At 27.4% G+C, this 25,499-nt stretch overlaps 2 protein-coding genes across 6 annotated transcripts in view; one reads left to right on the top strand and one right to left on the bottom strand.

Moving 5' to 3' along the window:
- The window catches only part of LOC107448561 (uncharacterized), an 89,994-nt gene extending 72,769 nt beyond the window's left edge, over window positions 1–17,225 (top strand). For 2 of the 4 annotated variants that reach the window (XM_016063809.3, XM_071187829.1), the window contains exons 3-6: window positions 2,166–3,641; window positions 7,345–9,223; window positions 11,640–12,356; window positions 17,050–17,225. In XM_016063809.3, the coding sequence (XP_015919295.1) occupies window positions 2,181–3,641; window positions 7,345–9,223; window positions 11,640–12,356; window positions 17,050–17,093 (4,101 nt within the window). In that variant the 5' untranslated portion in view covers window positions 2,166–2,180 and the 3' untranslated portion in view covers window positions 17,094–17,225. Of the gene's footprint in view, window positions 1–2,165; window positions 3,642–7,344; window positions 9,224–11,639; window positions 12,575–17,049 lie in introns of those variants that run through there. The other 2 variants (XM_071187828.1, XM_071187827.1) reach the window with 1 other exon arrangement.
- LOC107448563 (uncharacterized) overlaps window positions 1–25,499 on the bottom strand; it is a 182,180-nt gene that overhangs the window by 118,541 nt on the left and 38,140 nt on the right. For both annotated transcript variants that reach the window (XM_043048709.2, XM_043048708.2), the window contains exons 8-10: window positions 22,550–22,710; window positions 21,654–21,752; window positions 18,991–19,065 (exon numbers count right to left, since the gene is read on the bottom strand). In XM_043048709.2, the coding sequence (XP_042904643.1) occupies window positions 18,991–19,065; window positions 21,654–21,752; window positions 22,550–22,710 (335 nt within the window). The remainder of the gene's footprint in view (window positions 1–18,990; window positions 19,066–21,653; window positions 21,753–22,549; window positions 22,711–25,499) is intronic.

Raw genomic sequence — 25,499 nt, 5'->3', positions numbered from 1 at the left:
TCATTTAATTAAAGAAAATTATAATTAATCCTAATTTTCATAATAATAATTTTTATTGTTTTAAACATTGAAAAGAATTTTTTTCGCTTTTTTTCACATGAACTTTATTTTAAATATTTTCAAAAGTTTATGTCATAAACGTTTTTGGCTTGACACTTGTGCTACGATAAAAATACGATATAACATTAAAAGTCAACAGCATACTTCATAAACAGTCACCCTCTAGCGATTCTCTTTAGCAGCCAAGCTATTCTCTCTTTTTTTTTACATTTGATCTATGGCAAGGAATTTAAAAAAAAGCCAAGCAAAAGATCAAACTGTTGACAGTTTAGAAGAAAAAATTCAGAAAAATATCAGACTGTGTCTGCGAAAATACAGTATCCATTTAAAAAAATGCTTTAAAATAAATTGGTTTACAAATTCTCTTAAGTTATAAAATATACGTTTCTTCTTATATCTTGAAATGAAAACGTTTATAAAAGAAACTCATTGCTAAATATAAGTGACATTACAGTCTTATTAATTTATAATTGATAGAATTGAATAATTTATAATTATTTCCTCATTTTATAGAAAATGAAATGGGATGGAATATTGTAAATAAAACGTTTATTTAAAGAAATCTTTAGTGAAAATGTTTATAGTAAATAAATTTCAAAAGAAAATGTGAAAAAAGTAAGGTCAAAACTACCAGAATATAGTAAAATTTACAGTTTTTCCGGTTATTAAGAGAACACCAAAAGATGTTCTCTTCTTTATCAAAACTCTAAGATAAATAATTTGGTTAAATTAACAGCAAAATTTGACACCTTAGAGCATGGCATAAAAAACAATTCTATGGCTAAATTTACTCAGTTTATTTCTTCTAAGGATGAGATAATAAGAACTATAATTTTGAAAGACAGATTTTCTGATAAACCGTTACCATACGAACGGAAAAAAGCGAAATAAATGGTTTAAATATCCCATGTTTTGGTTTTTATTACAAGAATTATGTTTTTTTTTACCAGAAATGTCAATTCCATACAGCTCGGTAATTCTTCTAGAATTTTGTTCCCCTTGTAATATCCACTCCATACATTAAATAATTTAGAGTTGTAGATATTATTGAAGAATGTCCATTGAATTGTTGTAAGTCGTTCAAAAAAACAAATGGGACGATTTTTATTCAAATGTTTAAATCTTTTAGTTACGATTTAACTTTAATTTTAATTACAATGTGTACAAAATACTTTTGTAAAAAACTTTACTAATATTGTAATATAGTACAATGGTTGTAATATTTTTTAAAAAATTAAAAATCTTTGTGACTGAACATTTCGAGACTTCAAGAGCCTAAACCCAAAATTTGAATTTTTACTTCAGAAATCTTATCTTTAATTTTCTAACTAAAATATTATTAATTAATGTTACAAAGTAATCTAAAACAAGCGCTATTTAATTATATAATAAAAGGTTTCTAATTAAAATTATATTTATTAACATAATTGACATTCTTAAATTAAAATATTAAAACATATGTCTAATTTTATTTTTACAAAATACAGTAAAACTTAATTAATATTAGGGGCAAGTGTGAAAACATTTCACGAATTATAAAGAACTTAATAGTTATCAAAATCACCAAAAAATATTAATAATTACGGAATTTATTTAGTTATAATTAACCATCACAATGTTTGCTTCAGCCTCAAAATTTTAATAATAATTCATATTAATTCATAAAATCAATTTATTATTAACAGACAAAAATATTATGTATATGTAGGAAAACCCCATGCCTAATTTCATATGCCTCTTTATTCATTTGTTGTTTAGTTCGATATATCGAATTGATTTCGTATCACTATCCGGAAGAATTTATAAGCAAAACATAACAACTTATTTTCTGATTGATATTAGAAATATGCGTAGTTTCTTTGTGAATATTAAGATAACCTGAGTATTTATTTCACATACATTTGACTTACAAGTTTATTACTTAGAACCAGATTTATTTTGTAATATGCATATGATAAGATAAAGATACTTAAAAATTACAACTAAATGTAGCTCTAAGGAAAGGAAGAAAAGTCCATAACCATTTTAATATTTAAACTATTTCTTTATTTTATTAATTTATTTAATATTTAATCTTCTAAGTGCTTTTATCTTTTCTATTTCAGAATAAAACATGAGATATGTTAGATCTGCAACAAGTAGTTGGCTACTCTTGTTTTCAAAAATGGGCTGTTCTTTTCGTCACTCTTTGCACTGTCCTGAATTCAAGCAACAGCGTCACAACTACGGAAGAAACAGAAAAAGACACAGACAATGGTTCTAACATGTCCCAAGAAGGTTGTCCACGCTGGGAAAGAAGTCCATGGTGTCCTTGCTACCAATTTGAAGATGGACTTTTTCTAGAATGTCCAAATACTGGATTAGACGAAATACGTACTACTCTATCACAAATCACAGCACCTATTAAGTCACTAAGCATTTATCATCTTGATCCAAATGTCACAGTATTACCAGATGGTTTATTTGAAAATTCAACAGTTTATCATCTTCAAATATCTCATACAGAAATCAATACGGTACAAGAACATGCTTTCTCAGGTCTTGAATTAACATTGGATAGCTTATCTATAGTGAACAGCAAACTAAAAGAAATCCCTCAAGGCTCACTAAACAAACTTGTAACATTACGAACGTTAGATTTTGACTCAAACATAATTACATCAGTAGAAAGTTACGCTTTGTATGGACTTTTGATAACTAGTTTGAATCTCCAGAACAACCAGCTTGATCTTTTGACAGAATATGCCTTCGGTGGTCTTGAAAATACTCTTGAAGAATTAATTTTAATCAACAATAAGTTAAAACAGTTTCCACTGAATGCTCTAAGACGTTTGAGGAATCTTAAGACATTGAGGTTAGTGTGGAACGAAATTGAAGACATACCAGACGATGGATTTACAAGATTTACAAGTTTGCAAAGGGTTGATTTGAGCTCAAATAAGATAAAATCACTCGATGAAAAAAGCTTCGTTACCATGCCCAGACTGACTTCATTGTCTTTGTATATGAATAGGTTGACATCACTAAATGACACAGTTTTTTTGCATTTAAGAGAACTGGAATCTCTTGATGTGAGCCACAATAATTTAGCATCTCTAGCTGGTAAAGCCTTTAGTCATCTTTCAAAGCTTCGCACTGTTGATTTAAGTTACAACCATTTGCATTCGGTTAGCTCTGGAGCATTTAATAACCTCACTCTTCTTCGTGAAATTTTTTTGACTAACAATATTATCAAAAAGATTACTAATGATACGTTTTATAATACTTCTCAGATTTCTGTTCTTTTTATTCCAAATAATGCCATAACTCATATTGAATGTGGAGCATTTTATCATTTGCACCATCTTTATCAATTACAGCTTTCATTCAATCAACTTAGAGAAATTCATCCATCAATGTTTAAAAATAATCGTGAACTGCGCTCTCTATCACTTGATAATAATCTAATCACAGAACTACAACAAGGGACATTTCAAGAACTTGTTGAGCTGAGAGATCTTCGGCTGCAAAACAACCTTATCAAAACCATTAAGAAGGGAATTTTTTATTCTTTGCCAAACATACAGGAACTACATTTACAGGTACATTTAATAGTATTTGTTCTTTAATTTACTCTCAATCTCTGTTAATTTTGGTAACATGTGGGTAATTAATATAATATTACTTAGTACTTTTTTCTCATTTAAATGACATTAAATCAAGGTTTTGAATTATTTCCGAATTTCTAGCATCCAATTTCATACTAAAACAGGAATTTTATACCAAGCATATACTACGTGAATAAAGCACAAACGGAAGTACAGAAAGTATAGCTTCGTTTCTATAAATAAGATCCTTTCTCAGTGTCTAAACACCAAATGATGGTTGAAAAGTAAAGAGACAAATGCGGGCAAAGTTGTTTAACCAATAGGAACAAGTTAATAAAAAAGGGAGGTAAGAAAAAGGTGAGAGGGGATTTAGTGGGAACCCCAAGGTCAGCAGGTCAAATTAGAAGAAACTTTGAAATTTAGGGAATTGGTCTAATACTAGAATGGTCATTAAACAAATTATTAAAATTTTTCAAAATTTGGAATGACTCCCAAAAATCAAGTTCAGTGGAGAAACAGCAATATAGAATGATTTTAGCAGAAGAAAAATCTAACTTGTGATTAGAATTCCAACTATGCAGAGAGATGGAATATCTGTTAATGATAAAATATCGATTATCCTAATTTTGAACGCATCTGTCGTGTTACTTAAGTCAAAGTTTAAGGGAGCGTTTAGTTTGTCCAATATATGCAAGAATACATTGGCATGAGATTTGATAAGTTCCCCAGCTATTACTTGGGATATAATTTTATATAAATATATTCAAGTATCTCAGCCATACATTTATGTACCTTCAGTCTATATAAGCTTATAAAAGTTTCAAATCAAGAAATTAATTTCATATTCAACCATTCACAATTTTTCATATTAAATTATAAAAAATAAATATATATTTTTTCTGGGTATCCTGTTAGAGAAAAAAATACTTTCCTCGTTTAACTAATCAAAAATTTTAAGTGATAGTATTTTCAAAATTATTACATTTACAATAATATTTTTCATATTATTTTTCATTAAGAAATATTTAGATACGATCATCTAAAAATCACATTATTTTCTAAACTGGCACAAATGTTACAATATAGTCTGCTAATTTTATTACAAATCATTTATTTTTCTCTGGATACTGCAATATTTACTCTTTACATCTTTTGCACTACCCAAATTTCTGGCAAACATATAGATGGAAACAGAGTATCGTATTTTTTATTTATTTGATATAGCTGACTACGATTTTATGGTGTGATGTTATCTTCATTCGTGGATTAAAAATTTTTTAATAATTAACCACAGTTTTAAGGTACAGTAAAAATGTTTAAAATAATGCAATAAAAGCAAAACTGCACGTAGAAATCAATTCAGAAAAAATTACAGTGTTATATAGTAATGATATTTCTGGTAAAAAAATCATAATTCTGGTAAATAAACTAAAATATACTGTATTTTAAGCATTCATTTGGTAATTTTTCTGTTCATATGGTAACGGCTTAGCAAAAGTCTTGTTTTCAAAACTATAGTTCTTTTTACCACTCATTTAGTAAATAAATACAAAATTTAAAAGTAAATTTAACCAAATGAATGGTTTTCATGCCATACTAAGATATGATAAAACTACCAATTTTTACCGTATTTACTAAATTTTATCATCTATCATAAAACCATATTTTAATGTTAATTTTAAAGAAATCATTACGAAAACTCTTCGATAAAAATTTGCAAGCTTTTTGGTGTTCCCATAGAGTCCGAAAAGCAGTAAGTTTTAACATATTCTGATAATTTTTACCATACTTTTTTCTAAGTGTATTTTATCCCTCACTACGGAATACACTCAGCCATATAAATTTTAAAAAGCAAACTTAAAGTTCATTCCGAGAACTATTAAACTCATCTCATCATAAAAAGGAAAAATAAAATTTAAAATATTTAATTTAGAGATTTTTAAAAAAATTTTATTATATTTATTCAATATATTTTAATGCATAGTTTCTTTTATCAAAATTCTATTATCAGGAGACTATATATGCTTATTAATTGTCATCATTGTATACATCAAACTAGATCCTACAATCTGGATCAACATTTCAGATCAAAATTAATAATCATTAACTTATTTAAAATTGAAACTTATTCTAATACACTTGATTTTCATCTGGCTTATTAGAGTATGTCATGTATCAATAGCTTAACAATAACAAGCAAACGTACAAGTAAAAACTATATATTTGACAAAAAGAATAGTATCAAGTGCTAAAGTAAAAGACAGTCAGTTTCTGTTGAAATAAGCCCGTTTTATTGTCAGTTCTTCAACCATTATTTTGAAGTAAGTTCCTTGCTTACTGAGGGAAAATCAAGGAATGTAATATTTTATGGAAAAACAACAATAGATAATATATATTCGGTGAAAGAAAAATGGATCCTGATAGGGACATTATAATGAATGATCTGTAAATAATAAGGTGATACATTGGGTCGTAGTTGTCATAAAACATGATGAGTATGTAGTGTCAATCTCTCTATATTATAAAGCCAATGTCAGCTCCGAGATAAATTGCATGAACTCATGTAAAAGATTATTTATTTGCAATAAACCATATTTGACATAAAAAGAAGATAATGTAATCTATATGAAATTAAAAATCAATGTATTGAGATGAATGCTATTTTCCTCACTTAATTTTCTTTTATGGATTTTAGAAAATAGAAAATATAAATAATTCATGCACTAAACAGAAATTTTAATAATTTTGATGAAAGTGTGTAAATAACATTTAAGTGTATAAATATTCATTTTAACAAGTTTGATTTTAGAATAATGTTCTTTCTGTCTTTTTATTGAAAACTTAACATTCGAATGAGGTGAAATGTTGTTGCATGTTTCTGAAATATCTGTAAGCATTCGAAAATGAATGTTTACAACGTTTCCCGTCGACAAGTTTCAATTCAACAGAGATACCAGAATGTAAAATTTCAAACAAATTAACGCTTTTGTTTCAAGCATTGAATCATATTCAATCTTATTTTGTGCAGATCCTGAATCAATGAAATCCCCTAATTATTAAACATAATTTAATTAAACATAACCTAATTAAACCTAATTATAAAACAGACCAAAATGGTTTTTACCATGGAATTTTGTTTTTTAAGGGAAAAAAAAGTTATTTGGGATAAGACAATAAGGAATAGATTAAATTTAAATTTTTTATCACACTTGAAATAAAATTCAAAAGTTAATTTTCTTACAGAATACCCCATACTATCAATATATAATATGAAAGCTTTCAGCAGTATAATGATAAGCCGTATTTTTCAAATTGTTCGAAAGACCATTTTCAGGTAAATACATCAAGATTTTTATGTTTCTGGGCACTACTATGTTAGAAAAAAAAATTTTAAAAATTCTAAAGTACCTATCTGGTAACAGTTTAATTAAAAAATTCCACCTGTGGGAGAAGTTCGTTTATCAATATCTTGTTTTAAACCGTCATAACATACAGAATGAGCTCTGAATGTTGTGAGTCAGACTTTTTTGCCAATAGTTCTGATACATTTAATATTTCAGAGCTTTTTATAATTGGATGAAATAGTTTCTTAATATTAAGATCATTGATATTTTAATGAATTGAATGCATTTGCTTTGCCATATAATTATATTAAATATAAATACTGGTGTAAATAATAATATTTCTTTCTTAATAGTTCAACCGAATAGAAGTCATAGAAGCAGAAGCATTGCAGTCGCTCGCTAATCTTCAACATTTAAATATTCAAGGGAACAAGATGTTTGAGGTAGATGACATCCTAAGCCGTTACCCGTCCAGTCTCAGATCTCTTCAACTAACCCACAATGAAATTGTATCAATGAATGCTAATAGCTTACTAGGACAAAATAAACTAGAAATTCTTTGGCTTAATCATAACAAAATCATAAGATTACATTCTGATGTATTTCGAGATCTGGTTGAAGTACAGAAATTGTATCTCGACCACAATTCTATCACTACCATCGAAAGTGGTACGTTTTCTGGTATGAGACAGTTACTTTATTTGAACTTAGAATATAACAGTCTCAATCATCTAAACGTGGATATGTTTCAAGATGCATCTCAATTAGAGGAGCTTTATCTCAGTCACAACCGAATTATGGATATTGAACCTCAAACATTTCAAACTCTGCACAATCTTAAAATATTGCACTTATCACATAACCAAATATACGTTATTCGAAAGTATATGTTTGAAGGAAACTTGCCTCTGAAAGAGCTCGTTTTATCAAGCACAATGGCGGAAGAAATCGAAGCTGGATCATTTTTAGAATTGTCCTCTTTGGAAACTCTTGACATGAGTGAAAATAAACTGAGTAATATTCGAGTGGATTTTCTTTATCTTCCTTCTTTGAAGAATTTATTTCTTTCAGGAAACAACCTCAGTGGAGCAAACGAAAATCTTTTTTATGGACTGTCGGGTCTAGCGACCCTAAACGTCGAAAACACTGGTCTAAGTCCCGTTACAGTCCGGATGTTTGAACAAATGACTGAACTGAGAATTCTACGTCTTGCAGGAAATGGAGTAAAAACTCTAGAATCTCGCCATTTCTCTAGCCTTGGTTTTTTAAAAGAGCTCTATCTCGATAATAACGAGTTTGAAAACATACCAACTCAGGCGATAGAAAACTTACCAAACCTGGAAATATTCTCGATCTCGGAGAATGCAATTTCAAGTGTATCACATCTGTCATTTAAGGGAAATCGCAATTTAAAGAAGATATTTATTGGCAGCAATGATGTAGTAAATATAGAACAAGATGCTTTTGCCAATTTAACTAAATTGAAAGAATTAGATTTATCGAACAATACTCTGAAATCTTTTCATTCTGGCGTGTTTGATTATTTTAAAAACTTAGATAAACTCATCCTGGATGGAAATTTATTATCTTATCTTCCAAATTCTCTATTAAATTCTCCATTAATAAATCTACGCATACTGTCGGTTAACCGAAATCCAATAGTACGTATCAGAGAGGACTTAAGCACAACCGGTAGCTTTAACCACTTAGAAACATTACGTATAAACCGAGGCAATATAACGGTCATAGCATCTCATGATTTTCTTGGTTTTAAAAATATACTGCATTTATCGTTACGTCATAATAAAATTGTCAAAATATCACCTGGCGCTTTTAAACCTTTAACAAAATTAACCGTTCTAGATCTTGGATATAACAATATCGATATATTGCCTGAAGAAAGATTTTATGGACTGAAGAAATTGAAAACTTTAAACTTAACATCAAATCGGATAATTGAACTGCCTGTTTTCAGTGAAGATATTGAGCAAGTAGAGAATTTAGATGTATCTGGAAATCAGTTACACAAAGTAGAGGGAGTTACGTTTAGAAATCTTTACAATTTGAAAACTTTATTAATGCAGAATAATCAAATAACTTGGATACAGTCTGGAGCTTTTGTGGATCTCAGCTCTCTTTCTGAGTTAAATCTTGAAGACAATAAAATAACTCTCCTAAGTTCAAGTACTTTAATTCCCATAGAAGTTAGAGTGTCCAAATTGTTGTTGGCCGGTGAGTGTTTGTTTTTTGCATTAAATATTACACGAAATTTTTTGACACGAATTTATTTACGAAAATCTAATCACCTTCTGAAAAAACTATTACTCAGAAAGAAAAAATTTAAAAGTTCAAAAAAGTTATTTCTCAATTTGTCTTTTTTCAACATTATCAATAAAACCGTTTAAAGTATTTTTATTTGTTTAAAAAAAATAATAACCTTTGTATCCTGTTTTAACTCATTGAATCAATTATGTAACAAATAAAAAAATTTCCTTTTCGGGGTTGCAGTTTTTAAATGTTATTTTATTTTTTGTTATTTTCGATTTCTACTAAGTAAAGTGCTCGTTAAACTTTAAAAAAAGTTTTATCGATGTTTTTTTATGTTGTGTTTATAACACGTAATAGTTCTACTTCAAATTTAAACAAAATGAAAGTGTTTTAAAGCTTCCTTCTCTTATTCTCATCACATTGAAAAACTAGGCTCAATAATGGCTTCTTTGTCCTTTATGATCACGATTACAAAATATGCTTAGTTTTTTTAAGGCTAATAATAATATTCGAGCAAACAAAAGAGTGAATGTGAGATTTAATTAGGGTCATTAATAACTACAGAATAACTATTTAATAAATGATATAAAAAGCGTTTAAAAGTTTTATTAGATCTCATATTAATTAATCAAATGAGTTTACCACCCAAAAATTTACATAATGTAAAGCGTAAGCCTATAATAAAAAAATATTCATCTAAGCATTTTTTAACTTTCTTTTTTGCTTTTCTTTTTCTCTTTATTGCGTTGTTAAAAAATAAAGTACTTGATAAAACCCATTTGTGGTTTATACCATCTTTACATGCTTCTTTGGAAGGTTTCTTTTGTTCTTTAATTTTTGAAATAAATCTAACACGCATACTTTATAGTTACATAAATAAAATTCTTAATAACAATGAAATAGTATTTTACGTCTGAAACAGTTCTGCTTTTTTATAGTATTGTTTCTATATAGTACTACTATTGACGGATTTTTACGTTGGAAACAATTTCTTCATTCTCTATAATATTTTATCTTTGATCTTTTGTTCATATTTTAGAATAGAATCTTGAAAGTACTAATTTTCATACATCTCTATAATAATAAATTGTACAAATACGGCAAAATATAATTATTCGAAGATTAATAAATATTAATATAAAGCTAAATTGCCATCGTAAATGCATTAAACAATTAAATAACTAAACTTATATTTCTCGAAAATGCTGCGATTTCATTGGTGGTTTCATTACTAAGCTTGAATGCATCGCAGTTTTAAGTAGCAACAGGAAGACACTAATCAATCATTTTGTTATTTATGCGCGCGTCAATGAAGTAAAATAAATAAGCACTTTTCAACATTTAACGTTTAACACAAAATATGGAAACACTTAATATTCTCCCCCCCCCCCCCAAAAAAAAAAAAACAATTTCAATCACCTATTTGTGATTATGATAGCCAGGTTATAATATACTGGAACGATATTCATTCCTCTCCCATTCTGGTTTCGGATTTTCTCAATGTTAACGGATTCATTGATCTGGTCTGACCCCGTCAGACCAGATGGGAATTAGCAACAGCAACAACAACAGGTTATAATATTGGAATAATGCGATGTTTATAGAAATAGGTAAGGTAAAGGAGTATTATTTACCTTTTAGCTCACGTGCCATTTTCTACAGTTTTGATTTTAAAAAATTATATCAACAGAAATAATTTCTAATTCTCCCAGTAGTTTTAAATTCTTCACTTTCCGTTGTATTATTAATTCAAAGTTTCATTTTATGAAACGTATTATGACTTTTTTTTCACCATAATATTTAGTGTACATAATTGATTTATGCCTCTAAATTCAGATGGAAAATTTTTTATTAGAAGCATACATTGTAAAAAATCCGGTTCGGCATTAGACCATTATATTGGTGTCTTTAGCCATAATACGGGACAATTTTCATGCAATCTAAGTAGAGTTTAACTTGAACCACTTTTTCCATGCAAATTTAACTATTGCATCTTGTTATCAAATTTAAAATTTTTATAATGCAGTTCAACTTAACACATATTAAGGTTCTTGTAAATTTGAAAAATTATATGGTTTATGGTGTTTTAAAAATTCTAACAGTGTATGGATAAAGATACAAAATAACTCTAATGTCATATTAGACTTATTTATTCAAACTGTAATTTAAAAAAGTCAGTTAAGAATCCAACTTGATTAAATATTGCGATAAATGAATAATGAAATGAGTTTAAGAATTTATTAAAATGTTCACAATTGTTATAAGATAGTGTAAAATAAAATTTTGGCTATATACTTGGTACTCTTTTGTTAAAATATAAAATATTATTTTTTTAAAAAAAAATCAACTTATTTACATACGATTTATTTTTGTATTATAGGCAACCCATTTAACTGCGATTGTCGACTACTCAGTTTTTGGGAATGGATTCAAGAGCACACTAGACTGATCCATGATCCCGAAAGCAATATAAAAGACCTAAACTGTATACTTCCAGAAAGATTGAAAGAAACTTCCATTTTAAGTCTTCATCCAGTAGACATATGTCCAGCACCTTTCATAGAAGATTTAGAAGCAGTGCATCTTGATCATGAGTCCTTAATTATTAAATGGAATGTGCAAAATGGAACACTCATTGATGATTTTCTCGTCACATATCACCTCACCTCAACTAGAGGAAGTAGCTTGAAATCGAGTGAGCCTCTTCCTGCTATTCAAAGACGTTACCAACTTGACGAGTTGAAATCAGAAACCTGGTACACTGTGTGTGTTACTGCTGCAGGAAAATACCTAAGAACTTTAGGTAAACCAATACCATACGTTACAATTGAAGGCAAAACACAACCTACAATTCCAGATAATGGAAATCACAAGTGCCTTCAGATAAAAACTCTAGCTAAGCTGCAAAAAACGAAAATGACTTTATCTACCTTAGGTATCATACTTGGAAGCAGCATAAGTGCTGCTTTGGTACTGACACTATCAGTTTTGCTGACAGCTATTAAATTTAGACGGCGGAGAAGAAGAAGACCTGTAAAGAATGATGTTCCACAGGAATATATATCCTATAGACATTTTTCCCTCCAATCATCTGAAGGTAATTGGAATGTCCGAAATGTCCCTACTTCTCCCAGTTCGAGATCGGACAGCTCAAAATGTCGAATGGCGCGAAATGACGCCTTCTCATGAGTTATGAACAAAACTTTTAAGGGATATAACAATGCGTGATATATGACTTTTTACATGAATAATTCAATCATGTTAACTCTTTTTTACATGCTACAAAGTGTATGTCTGCATAAAAGTGTAAAATACTGCGGCATTCTAATATCAAAAATTATAATTATAAATAATTGTCCAAAAAATACAGCAAAGAAGTTTGCAAAAACTTTTCATTTCTGATAAAATAATTTTAATAATTTCTGATAACATAATTTTAAATTAAACTATATTTATTTCAATATGATTATCTCTATCTGTTTTGATGAAATTTTCTTATAATATTTTTAGATGCAGTCTTTACAGGAACCTTTTAAAAAGTCTTTGCATCGATTAACTGATATATTATATTATTATATTATTATAAAAGGGAATTCAAAGTAGCCATAAAAGTGAATTCAAAGTAGGTCGTAAATGCTTATTTAGTTATAAAAAATGTAAATCACTACCGAAATACAAAAAATTGTTTCAAATAAAACACTACAGAAACAACATGCAGCAGTAATTAAGATTATTTTTTCTTCTATAAAAATAAATATTTTGAGTAATTAGTAAAATTTTCATCGAAATGCTAGTTATGTAATATGATATTTTATTTTATTTCCTGAATTCCAAATGTAACTTTTCGACCAGTACACACATTTTCCCATTTACTTTGATTGATTAAGTATCCATATTTACAAACATAGATTTAATTTGTCTATTACTATATCGCATTCATTTCCTTTAATTAAATATCTAATTTGAAACATGTTTTTGTTAATAAAGAAAAAACTTAGATCAAAATGTAAAGAAAAGCAATTATGAAGAAAAAATAAATGCATATTTTTTGTTTGAAATTTTAACCTAAAATGAGTATATTTTTTTAGCACAAAAGGAAAAAAAATCAAACTTAGTACTTGCCGTTACTTTTTGGACAATTATAAATTCCTTTATAAAATAATTTTTACACTTTGATAACTTAAATGCTTCTGTTTCTAAAGCGAAAAAAATTAATTATCTGAATTTGGAATGCAAAAATATTTCTTCATAAACTGTTAAAAATATTTTTACCAGAAAAATAATGATAATAATGCTAAATTTGTTGAAAATAGAACTAAATTGAGAAAATAATAATAATGCTAAATAGGAAAAAAATATTTATCGATAATCATAGAAATAAATTTGGTGAATTTTTAAGCAATATCAATTGCTATAACTGGAAATAAAATGCTCCGGAGTTATATAATAAAATGATACTAATTAAATTCAAACATTACAGAACGCTATATCACCTACTTTTTCATATACTTTAATTTACATTTTATTTATTTAAAAAATGTTTAAAAAATTTAAACATTTGCTAGTTTTAAAAAATGTAATAAAGGATACTCAAAATCAATGCAGGAAAGGGCTATATCTCTAAACTCTTTAATACTTGTTACATTTTAATAAATATTGCTACTTACATACCTAAAATGACAAACATTCATTCTTAAAACTCAAAAATGAATTTTAAATTGACTAATAGCTTATAAAATGGGGTTGTAAATTTTGTTCTAGATAATAAGATTGAAACTTAACATTTTAACTTATAAATATAATTATTTCAAGCGTATAATATATAATTTTAAATACCGAACGTCATCAGCACATGTGATACAAAAACTCCCCATTTTTAATTTCTAGTTCACTATATTACAAACAATTGGGAAGTATTAATCTATATTTTAGAAGTCACGTATTTTTTTTCAAATGATTACACATTTTATGCAAAACTGCAATGTGTTTCGGTTATTGAAAAAAATCTTTGTTTTATTATATAATTGATAACTAGTAATGGTTCAGATAACAGAAACATATAATTCTTATTTTTATATATTTTTTTGTAAATAATTCAAAAGCAATTCCAGTGTGTTCTGAAGCTGAATAACTACGAATGTTTTGAATTCAATAATAGTATTAAACTTTTCGAAAACACACAGTCGACAGTTTGTAGAACATGTTTTATAAAACTTCAATCAAATATCGCTCAAAAATAGTGTAAAAAGAAAAGCTATAAAAAGATTCAAAGCATTTAATATTCGCATTATTTTTCCTTTTATAGAAAATAAAACTTTTTGTAACAACATCTCAATTTATACACCCATAAAACTATTGCGAATCTTTTAAAATCACTTAAATAAAACGAGTGAAAAATCATAAAGTTGATTTTTACATCTTTACACTCCATCAAAGATGTATCAACATCAAAACAAGCGGAAATCAGTTTTAAGACTATCCGCGGGGTAAACAAAATTCTCTACGATCGTCTCTTTTTCGCCATGGTTGATAAAATGTAAGAAAAAATTGAGGGGAAAAAATACCAGATACTGAAATACTTTGCATTGAAGTGAAGAAGCGGCAATGAATATTTAACGGAGAGGCATTAGTTTGCCATAAGATTTTCCCACCGCACTCAACCAGATAGTTCTTAGTGGAAATGGATCAGTAGAAACTGGCTAAAACACTATGAATAATTCAAGTGTTGGGGAAAAAAAGCTGCTTGGATATTTAAAATCACAAACGTATTTGAACATTTTCTAGCATTTTTTTTTCCTTTGGTAAAAGAAGAAGAAAGTTAAAATACGTGTTTGAAAGTTACGAAGGTAAATTGTTTCACAAATGAGGAAATTAAAATTTACATTTCCTAATTAGCGCTAATGACAATATTAAAAGATTATAATTAAATGTTTGAAATAAATAAAAGCTTTAAGTCAGATTTTTTTTAAATAACAGAACAGAGAAATATATCTGGTTATGATATTATTCGAGATCTCTTCCCATTTAGTCCAGGTCAAAAAACAAAAAGTTTAAAATGTAACTTAAATAGGCTTACAATAAAAGAGCAGCATTTAAAATGCTTTAATTACTAATAATGTACTGAAGAAATGACAAAATCTTTCATCTAAGACATTGAATCCCCCTCATATAAGAAAGCTTTAATTCACTCAACTCAATCACTAAACAATCATTTTAAATTCTTTGTAAAAAATAACGCGAAGATGTATGCGAAATTTGTAGTGCATATAACCTATATTTTTGTTAAACTATTCAGGTTATTGTTTTGTAAGCGAACACATATACATGAAATTCTTCTGATTTTGAAATTATTCATTAAAATAAACTATTACTCTAAAATATAAACTGCTGACAAACCAACAGATCTTAAAGGAATGCCATTAATTTCTAGACTGTTTTGAAAAGAAAAAAAAAACTGCAATACAAAGGATTGTCTCCAAGGATATTTCAAAATAGCATGTAGACCCTTTTGAAATACCTACTTATCTTCATTATCTATACTTCATACCTTACGTTGAAGATAATGCATTTCAAAGTTGAAGATTAGGAGTTACTAAACTAATCTAAACTCAAAATAAACTCAACGGCGTGACAGCCTATGGAATTCCAAGGCCTATTGTACCCATCCCAGTTTTCTTGACCTTGGACTCTGGTGTGTAGGAATCGATGTTCCGGTTGAATGGTCAGTCTAACATGGAACTCCCACTGTTTAGTCCCCTTTGTACTCATTTTATCGACTTAATGAAGGGATGAAAGGCTGAGTCAACCTTGACCGGTCTGAAGATAAAACCCCAAACCTGTGACATGGGATTGCGAGAAGGCTAGCATTCAGCCACCACCAAGCTTTCAAAAATTACAATTTTTATTTCAAAAATGTTTTGCCTAAATGCCGCTTCTGATCTTTAAATTAAAAATAGTAACTCTAAAATCTCTATTTTAGCAAGAGAATTTTAGTTGTTGTGGTAGGTTATTGCGATTTTTCTTTGGTATTTAGTTGCGATCAGTAATTAAAAGGTTTTAAGCTTTTCTGTATTTGTTACTGTGAATGTTTCAAATTATAATTTGTCTCTATCTAATCAGTAGATCTTATAATCAAATGTTTATATAAATCTTAAAATATAAATTATAAGTTTGTAGAAAGTTTCACTAAACTAATAATGAATTCTAAAATGAATTTCAAACATTCTCTCATCTAACGTGTCGAGGAAGATAAATAATATGAAATTTTTCAATAGATGATTTCATTTACAGTTATAAAATTTAGAATGATTAATATAATTAGATTTCGAGGAACAGTTATATTTAATAATATTTCATATAATCACGTATATGTTTAAATTTAGAAACACAAAGATGCGTATTCGTTTAAAATTTAGTTACTACAGCCATTACACACTAATATAAATTAAGATACATAATCCAAATTCTATATGTGTGACAATCATTTTACTTGAAGATATATTATGTAATCATCAAAAAATAATTTAATACATTTTAATATATATATAATTTTAATGTTAATTTAATTATAATAATTTAATTAATAATAATTTTAATTTAATTTTTCTTCACATTTTAATATGATGTTATTGATTTACCAAGATAATTACAAGAACAAAAAGTATGTTTTTGCATGTAATACACTAAATTTTACATAAGAAATATTAACAAGCTGTAAAATATTATTTGATGTATTGTAGTTAATATATTGTTTTGGCAGAAAAACATCAAAAGCTGTGTTTATGTTTTAGAACCTCCAAGAATTATAAACCACTGCTTGGAGCATGCATCTTGAAGCAGATTGCAATACATTTTTGCACTTGGTGAGTCAAAATTATTAAAAGTTAATATGCTTTAAAAGAAATTTTTCATTAACTATTTTTAAATAAACTGTTGCTTCTATGAGAAAGTAAATATATATAATACAGATATATTTTATGCTAATGTATGTATGCAATTTTAAAAAATATTATTATTGAAAAGAGATTTTTTTTCGATTCAGCTTAAAGTTTGAAAGTTCACGTAGAAAAAAAGAGAGAAACGAATGAATATATGTGTAGTTATTTCTTTAAAGTATTTATGTATTAAAATAACTCAATAAAATTTTTGAAACCATGTAAAACAAAGTTGATTGGGGATTATTAGTTATGAAAATTAATTAATTGTTAAAGAACTATTTAGAATTATGGACACTTTTCTGCATATAAAATATAATAACTATGTGTATGAGTTATTATTATACTTTAGAAAAAGAAATTTATTATTCTATTATGGAGTCTTGGGGGTTATAAGTCGTCTTGAAAAAATGTATTTATTATCGGATAAAATGTTCTTTTCCAAACCTTTTTATTAAGAAATTTTAAAAAAAACTTGTAAAGAGCAATGTTTACAATAAAGAGATAAAACTCTAAATACAACATATTTTTATCATACTTGATTAAAATGTTTTATTTTCATTACTTCTTTCAGCATAAACGCATAAGACATTTCCTTTTAAAAGCAAAATGTAAACTTTTTACTAATTTACAGCTATATTGGTTTAGTTAGACATTATTTTTCCAGTTTAGCATAAAATAGTTTTATCTACTGTTAATCATTAAAAGAAAAGCATAAAGTCTTTTCTAAAAAATATAAACATAACATTTATGAGAAATAAAATTTTTTGACTCCTTAACTAATGAAACTCTCTATCAATTGTATGTTCCTTATAACATAATTATATCACGAAAAAAATTTCAAAAGATCAGACATATAAAAAATTTTATCAAGTGAACTTCTGAATTTTATAAAGTATCATTTCTTTAAATAATAAAAAAAAATTAATTTATGCTGCAAAATATATGATTTTTAAATATAAAACTGTTTTCTTCTAAAATCTTATTGTATTTTCAAGTAAAACTTATCAGCCAACATTTTAAGTAGTAACCTATAGTAACAGAACAGTTGTCTCTTTCCATAACATTATTAACTGCGAAGTTCCTTAGCTTTGTTTTCCAATATAAATCAAAAGTATTTTATAAAAATATTTTATAATTCCATAATTTCTTTCAACCCTTTCAGACTCGATGATTCTTGCATAAATTTTATAGTTGTTAAAATTAATTGCTTTCAGAAAAATGCGGGAAAATTTACACAAGAAAATTTGAAATTGATTTATAAAAAAACAGTTTTAGTTGTAATTAAATTATTATTATTTTTTTAACAAAATTTGATTATAATTGAATTTATGAAGTCAAAAACAGGTGATCATTTGCAATAGATTTTTAATGCAAATGACCTATTTTTGGTCTTATTAATATTATAATTTTATTAATAATTAATTTCTACTTATGAAACTGGATATGCACTATAACTCATTTTAAAACATATCTTAACTTTAAACATTTCCAATAGAACCGTTAAAACTACTTCTCTGCAAACGAAATCCCTATCATAAATATTTCATTTTTACTTTTACCGAAAATTCGCTTAATTTATATTGAAGGCCAAGCTAAAATTCCCGGACAACAACAACAAAATAATATTAATATATTCCAATAAATAACATGTATTAGAATACAATAATCAATGTTGAAACCATATTTGAAAAATAATTTAAATTTGTACGTAAACTTCAAAGAGATTTAAGTCTGAAAGGGTTAGTTTTTTGATAATTATTTAAGGTAAGAAACTCGAATTTTTATTCTACTTACACTTTCAGGTCGGACGAGCATTCGAAGCAGAACATTCTTCTCTAGTTTTTCATTTTGCACAATTTTCGTCTGGACCTGTTTAAAACAAAAGAATACAGTTATAAAGTGGTGAGATTTTATTTCCAACAGCAATTATAATTGACTATTTGATCACGAATACAGAAACTCAAAAAAGGAAAGATAAAATGAAAGACATACGTAGAGATATGCTGCTTGCTATATGCAGGCTATCGAGCATGAATTGATTCGCTGCTCAAACATTTTGTTGAAATAAAAATATTTTATGCGCGAAGGGTTTAGATGTGTAATATCTAGTCTGTGGCAAATGTTGTGAAAATTTTTAAAAAGTGAAAAATTTTAGCAAGTGTATTTTACTTGCAAACACAAATTCTAAACTCAAAATTGTTGGTAAAAAGTAAAAAAAAAATTAAAATGTTTTTATCCGTAGTTATTGTAACGCTATTTACATGTTTCTCGTTTTTGTATAAATGCATAAATTGAAAATAAAATATTGTTTTTGTGTTTTTGTGTTGATTTTTTCTAATAACTTACTTTTAAATTTCAGTTTTCATCTTTCTAACAGTATGCGATTTCTAAGTAAACTTGAAAGCTAGTTATTAACAAATAATAAAATTTAGTGCTACTGATGTGCTGAAATATGCATAATGTTTTAATGATATGATAAAATATGCATAAAAACTAAATTGTTATTTATTATATACTTTTCTCAGTAGATAAAAATCATTAATATAATCAGTAATCTTTTTATACCATAATCTTGAACTGTGTGCAAAATAAAATCTATTTTCAGAGGTACCCTCTACATCTGCCTAACACATTAGCATAGAATTCAAAAACCATTACATGGTTGCTAAATGTTTTGATTTAATTAAAATTCGCTACTATTTCTCACGTTTTCTTTTCCACCAACATGTTTGAATGCGTAAGGCTTGATTATAATTTAAAAAGAGACTTGGTTATAGTTTAAAGTAACTAATAGCCAATTCATAAATTCCTTAACTTTCCTTGGTGAAAACTATTCTAACGTATACATGGCACTTGTATTAAAATAAAACAGTTACATTAATTAGGAATGGAAGTATTTGAATATCTTTATAATATTAACTTAATTAATCGATTTATTTACTTAAAGAGGAATTAGGAATGATTAAATTTATGAAATAAAGAAAATTTAAAGGCTAGGAAATATGTAATGCCTATAATGGCATCACAATTACAAAGTTGAACTTAAATAATTTTAAGAGACAAGAACTTTTTGTATTAACAAATTTTTGGAGTTGGCATTCTAATATTTAAAAGGTATTCAACACTGAAGGCATTTATTTTCTAAACTCATTTTTAATTGGTTTGTAGGTGCTTTATTCCCTAGTAATATTTTTGATTTTTTATAAATTCAGTCGAATCTTGATATTTTGAATGTTTGGATAATACGAAAAGTCTGAAACAACTACTTATTTGCTAGGTAGAAAATAGAAAAGAAAAACATCTTTAAGCTGAATTGATTTCTGTGATCCTTGAATCACAAAACATTTTTTTTAATTAAAATTATTTTTCTCTGAAATTTAGGAGAATATAAAATGCTTTCTTGAACTCTGTTCATGAATTTTTATCTTCGATTATTTCATGAAACATCCCTACAATCCCTTATTATATAGAAATTGTCACTATAAAAATAAAATTTTCTCAATCATCCATACCTAAAGAAATAGGCTTCTAAGATGCGTGCATAGATTGAATAACCATACATAAATTTAAAAAGAAATTGTTAATCTAATAAATCAAAAAGAAAACTGATAAATATGAAAAAGTAGTTACTATGAAAAGTGGTGATAGAGAAAAAATTAGAAATATTTAGGGTTTAGAGTATCGGGTGATAAATAAAATTGGAAGAAGATAACAATAATTGAGAAAAAACGTAAAACCAAATGAAGAAGCTTATGGCATAGTTTGAAGAAACTGTTTTTGAAATAAACATTAAGTAAGTTGTTAAAAATATTTGATTAAAATATTCGTTTTTCGATATCACAAAACTTTTAGTGTCTCCCTTCGATCTTGTGATACAGAGATTTGACAACATGTGTCTACTTATTCTCATAACATGAATGCGTTAGTGCGCTATGGCTGTGTAACACAAAATATACCGATTACTTAAAAAAAACATACATTCAACAAGCTTTATAAAATTGTCGTAAAATTTCACTCAGCATTCCCTTAAGTCTTTCAATAAATTTTTGCCGCTCTTTTCATTTGATTTAGTGAGTATTTTCTCAATTCACAAAATGAACATATCGGAATATTTCAAAAAAATGTTTTAATAATAGAACTTTACGACTGAATTATAGAAAGTTCAAATTGCACGTTAGGTATACTTCTATGTTTGAAAACTAAAATTACTGAATCTATCTAGATTCAATAAAATTAGTTCTTAAACATAAAAGTATCTATCTATCTATTGAATCTATCTATGCTAGAGGCGGTGGGATTAAAAAGTTTCCACCAAGTGATGAGTTTGGAGGAACGGTCAAATTTACACCGAAGGCGACTAGTTTTATGCATGAACGACTAGTTTTATGTAAGGACGTGGTCATTTTTCTTTTAGAAATTTCCTTCTATAATAAAAAGTATCAAATCTATATACTCACAGAAGAGAAAAACCAGGAGTAAATGTTTTTTCCATCCGATCCGTCAAAATGCTGTACCGTTGCTGTAAAAACATCAGCCAAATAACCACGATGCATGAACTGAAACAATGAAACAATATTATATAAAATAAATTTTTCCAACAAAACATTGTTTTTTGTAAATGACCTTAATAAGATTACTTAAAAACAACATAATGAAAAAAATTAAAATTTTTATAGCTCTTTCCATTTGAGTGTGAGAATACAGGCTATCATTAAAAAAACTTTCATAAATAAATACTGACCTCTTCTCTGGTTTTTACTTCATATTATTAAAATATTATCTATCGTAGCTTCGACTGGGGTTTGATTTCCCTATATTTACTTATATGTCTGATCGACTTACACTCTAGCCTAGTGTTCCGGTGCATTTCACAGTCAGAAAAGGTTTAATGTCTAAATTATTGCAGAATGTCTTAAGAAGTAATTTACAAAATTTTACTTACTTAATTTCTATAAAATTACTGGGTTCTGTGAATCTTTTCTTTGTGTGTTTTCATAGAAATTTTGAGTTTTAAATTCAATATAATTTTACATGAGACTCCTCATATGCAACAACCTGACAAAATGCTACAAACTGAAAGTCAAATTAAGAATCTTTATCTGGAAAATCCAATTCTGCAATATAAATTAGAGGTTCTTGCTAAAGATTTTTAAGTTATCCTATACTCGGGGTGAGATTCGGTTTCAAGTTTTGCATCGTTGAATGCATCTTTTACGAATTTTTCACGTGTGTATTTTTTTCCCATTTTTAGTTTTGATCTGAGGAATATTTCTTGAAATATTTGGATTATTCTGTGTGCTTGACAGTTTTTGAAACCCCTTTATCTGCTAAGTAAAGAAAAAATTTGTCTTACTTGACCATTGTATGATATTTTTTTCACATCAAGAGCAAAATATTGTTTTGCAGTTATCATAGCCGTTTCCTTAGTTTCCTTTTCTTCAACAATCTCTGCTGTAGTTTCAAATTCTTCTACTTCACATTGCCAAGTTGGTAACATAAAACTATATTGAATTCCTACAATAACATTAAATAAGTCAGCATCTCGACGTGTTTGTTACATTATAAAGCTTTTACAAACAAAATGACCAAACATTTCAAAGAAGAATTTAAACTTGTTTTCTCCAAACTCAGACAAGAGAAGCACCGTAAGTGTAAATCACCGACTACGTTCCATTTCAAGAAAACGTTTGACATAAAAAGTAACAGATTTTATAAAATTGCTATTTTTGCACTAAATATGCGCTATCTTTCTTTAATTGTTGGCAAATTAATAAGTGGTTAAAATTAAACTATCGGTATTCAAAGGCTCCTCGCTCCGGTTCAACTTAACGGATCCAAGTTAAACTTCAAATATATTCTATTTAAATAATGAGACCGAGATTTTCATTGAAGAAAATGGTTTTAAATTTCACCATTAGGTGGTGCTGTAATGCAGTAATAAGAAAGATAGCAGCTCAAAATTCAACGAATAAAAGAAACTCATTCAGTTGGTCAACATTAGGCATTTACGGGTGCAAGTATGAATTTGCATATAGGTTTAGCACTATAGCGCTATCTATTGATGAAAATTCTAATTATTTAATTTTAATGGCATTAGATCATGGGGTCACCATGATCTAATTGATAAATTCTCGAAGTTTAATACCAATCCTCTCAAAGCGACAGGGGCTCGGAGCCTCTTAGTACCTTCAGTTTAATTTTAACCACTCTGCATTTTTAACCAGATTGTTTCAATCATGAGTATGTTGAAATAGTTTAAAAAATCCTTTTTGAGATTCTGCTGCTTCTAATGACGCTTGGTCAAGCCAAGCTCTTCAGCCATTTGCCTTTTGCGAATTAAGTCAGGAAGATGCGACTTTTGTTTGACAAAAGATCACCGCAAGGATGAAAGTGCGTCATTGCTCAAAACCCCTCATATATATGGATACAATCATTCATGTGACCATTTCCTCAATTTAGACGTATATCTGAAGGAGAAATTTTCTCCAGATCCTTGTACCAGATCCTTGTTTCCTGCGATCAACCACAGGACTTTCGATTCATCAAATTTTACGAGCACGTATATCTTCCGTACTCAGTGGGTCTTAGCAGAATTGAGGATCGAACCCCAGCCTCTCCGGACCAGAGCCCTATTCTCTTTTGTATATAATTAAAAAAATGTATTTTTAAATATTGCAGTTTCAGTTTGGTTTAACCCTTTCAGGGGCAGTGGTATAGAAGCTGGCAACTTATTTTCGACAGCAAAACTATTATAATTTAAGTGGTTGTAATAACCACTAAAATTGTAATAACGGGGAGATGACCACAGCTCTATCGGTGTTTCTTGACAGGATTTTAATTTTGATTCAAACTTTCTGCCTTGCACAGAGTTAAACAATTATGCGATATTTCTAGAAGTAACTTTTCTACTTGAAATTTTATAATTCTCTCTAATTAATGAAATAATTTTGTTTTAAAACATTTAATCTTTTATCTATTTCAAAACTGGAAAAAAATGATTGATTTCATTTCTTGACTCTCAAAATATGAAGGATAGTTTAAATTTGGAAAATGCATGGGCAGTCAAAAGTTTAAAAAATCAATGTTATTTATCAATATTTTTAGAAATTTCGCCATATCTCCGGGATTCTTTAATTAAATAAAATGCATTTTGCCCAAAATCATGAAAACAGTTTATTTGAAAACATTTCAGTGAAGAAAAAAATTTAAAAAGTTTAGCACTGTAAGGTGAACAAATTTTATATACTTTTAAACTATTAAATCTTATGTAAAAAAAACTAAAATATGAACTGAATTGATTGATTAGTTCATGGAAAATGAAAATTTTTATGTATGACTTATTAATACATTTATATGCCTTAGACTTCTCAGGATGTCCCCTAATCAATGGCCTTAATATACATTTTTAGAATAGTTAACGAAATCATTATTAAAATTTGACAAATTACTATTGAGAGAAGCTGTATATCAAATACACCGAAATCAATTTCATTGCCAAAAGATTCTCGAAGGAGTTTTTAATAAACGACTTAAATCTCACCTGAGTTCCTTCCGGCAATTAAACTGGAATTATTATTACTATTATTAAATAATAATACTAAAAATTAACTAATTAATATCACAATAATTTATATACAAATTAATTCTAAATAATTTATTAACTGAAATTTTATTAATTGATAATAATGTAGTGAAATGTCAGATTGTGATAATGTTTTGAGTGTATAAATGTTTAAATTTCCTTCTATTAATTTTTACAAAAAATTATATTAAAGACGTTAAAAAAGTATATATTAAAGACGTTGATTACTGAAACCTTTATATATGAGTTGCGTAGTAAATGTATGAAAGTAAATAATTATTTTTAACTTATAACATAATTTTAAATAAATATTTTTAGTGAATTCGGAATTCAATAACCAAATCGAAATTTTTGTATCAAAAAAAATTTTTTTTTAAAGAAGAATTTTACGTATTTTTTTAATTTATTCTGAATATTTAAATTTAATATTTAGCCAGTTTATAGGGCTGAATCTAAAAGCAAAATACTTTTTATTATACCATTATTAAACGTTTGCCGAATTTTAATAAATTTGCATCAATGAGTGCATAGTTGAAAATTCTTTATTTTTTATCAGATAAACGTTTTGGTCAATTAAATTTTAAATCTGTGAAGTGTTCATTTAAAAAAATTTCAATAACAGCAGATTAACAATTAAAATTTGTATTTTATACATGAGCTCTTTACATAGGAGTTTATATAGCAGTTGCGTAGTAATTGTATAAAATTAAATAAATAATTT

This window comes from Parasteatoda tepidariorum, chromosome 11, assembly GCF_982258835.1.
Source record: "Parasteatoda tepidariorum strain Cologne lab strain chromosome 11, Ptep-v5.0, whole genome shotgun sequence".
In the NCBI taxonomy this organism is placed as follows: Eukaryota; Metazoa; Arthropoda; class Arachnida; order Araneae; family Theridiidae; genus Parasteatoda; species Parasteatoda tepidariorum.
Note: the sequence above shows the minus strand (reverse complement) of the source record. Positions and strands in the feature narration are given on the sequence as shown.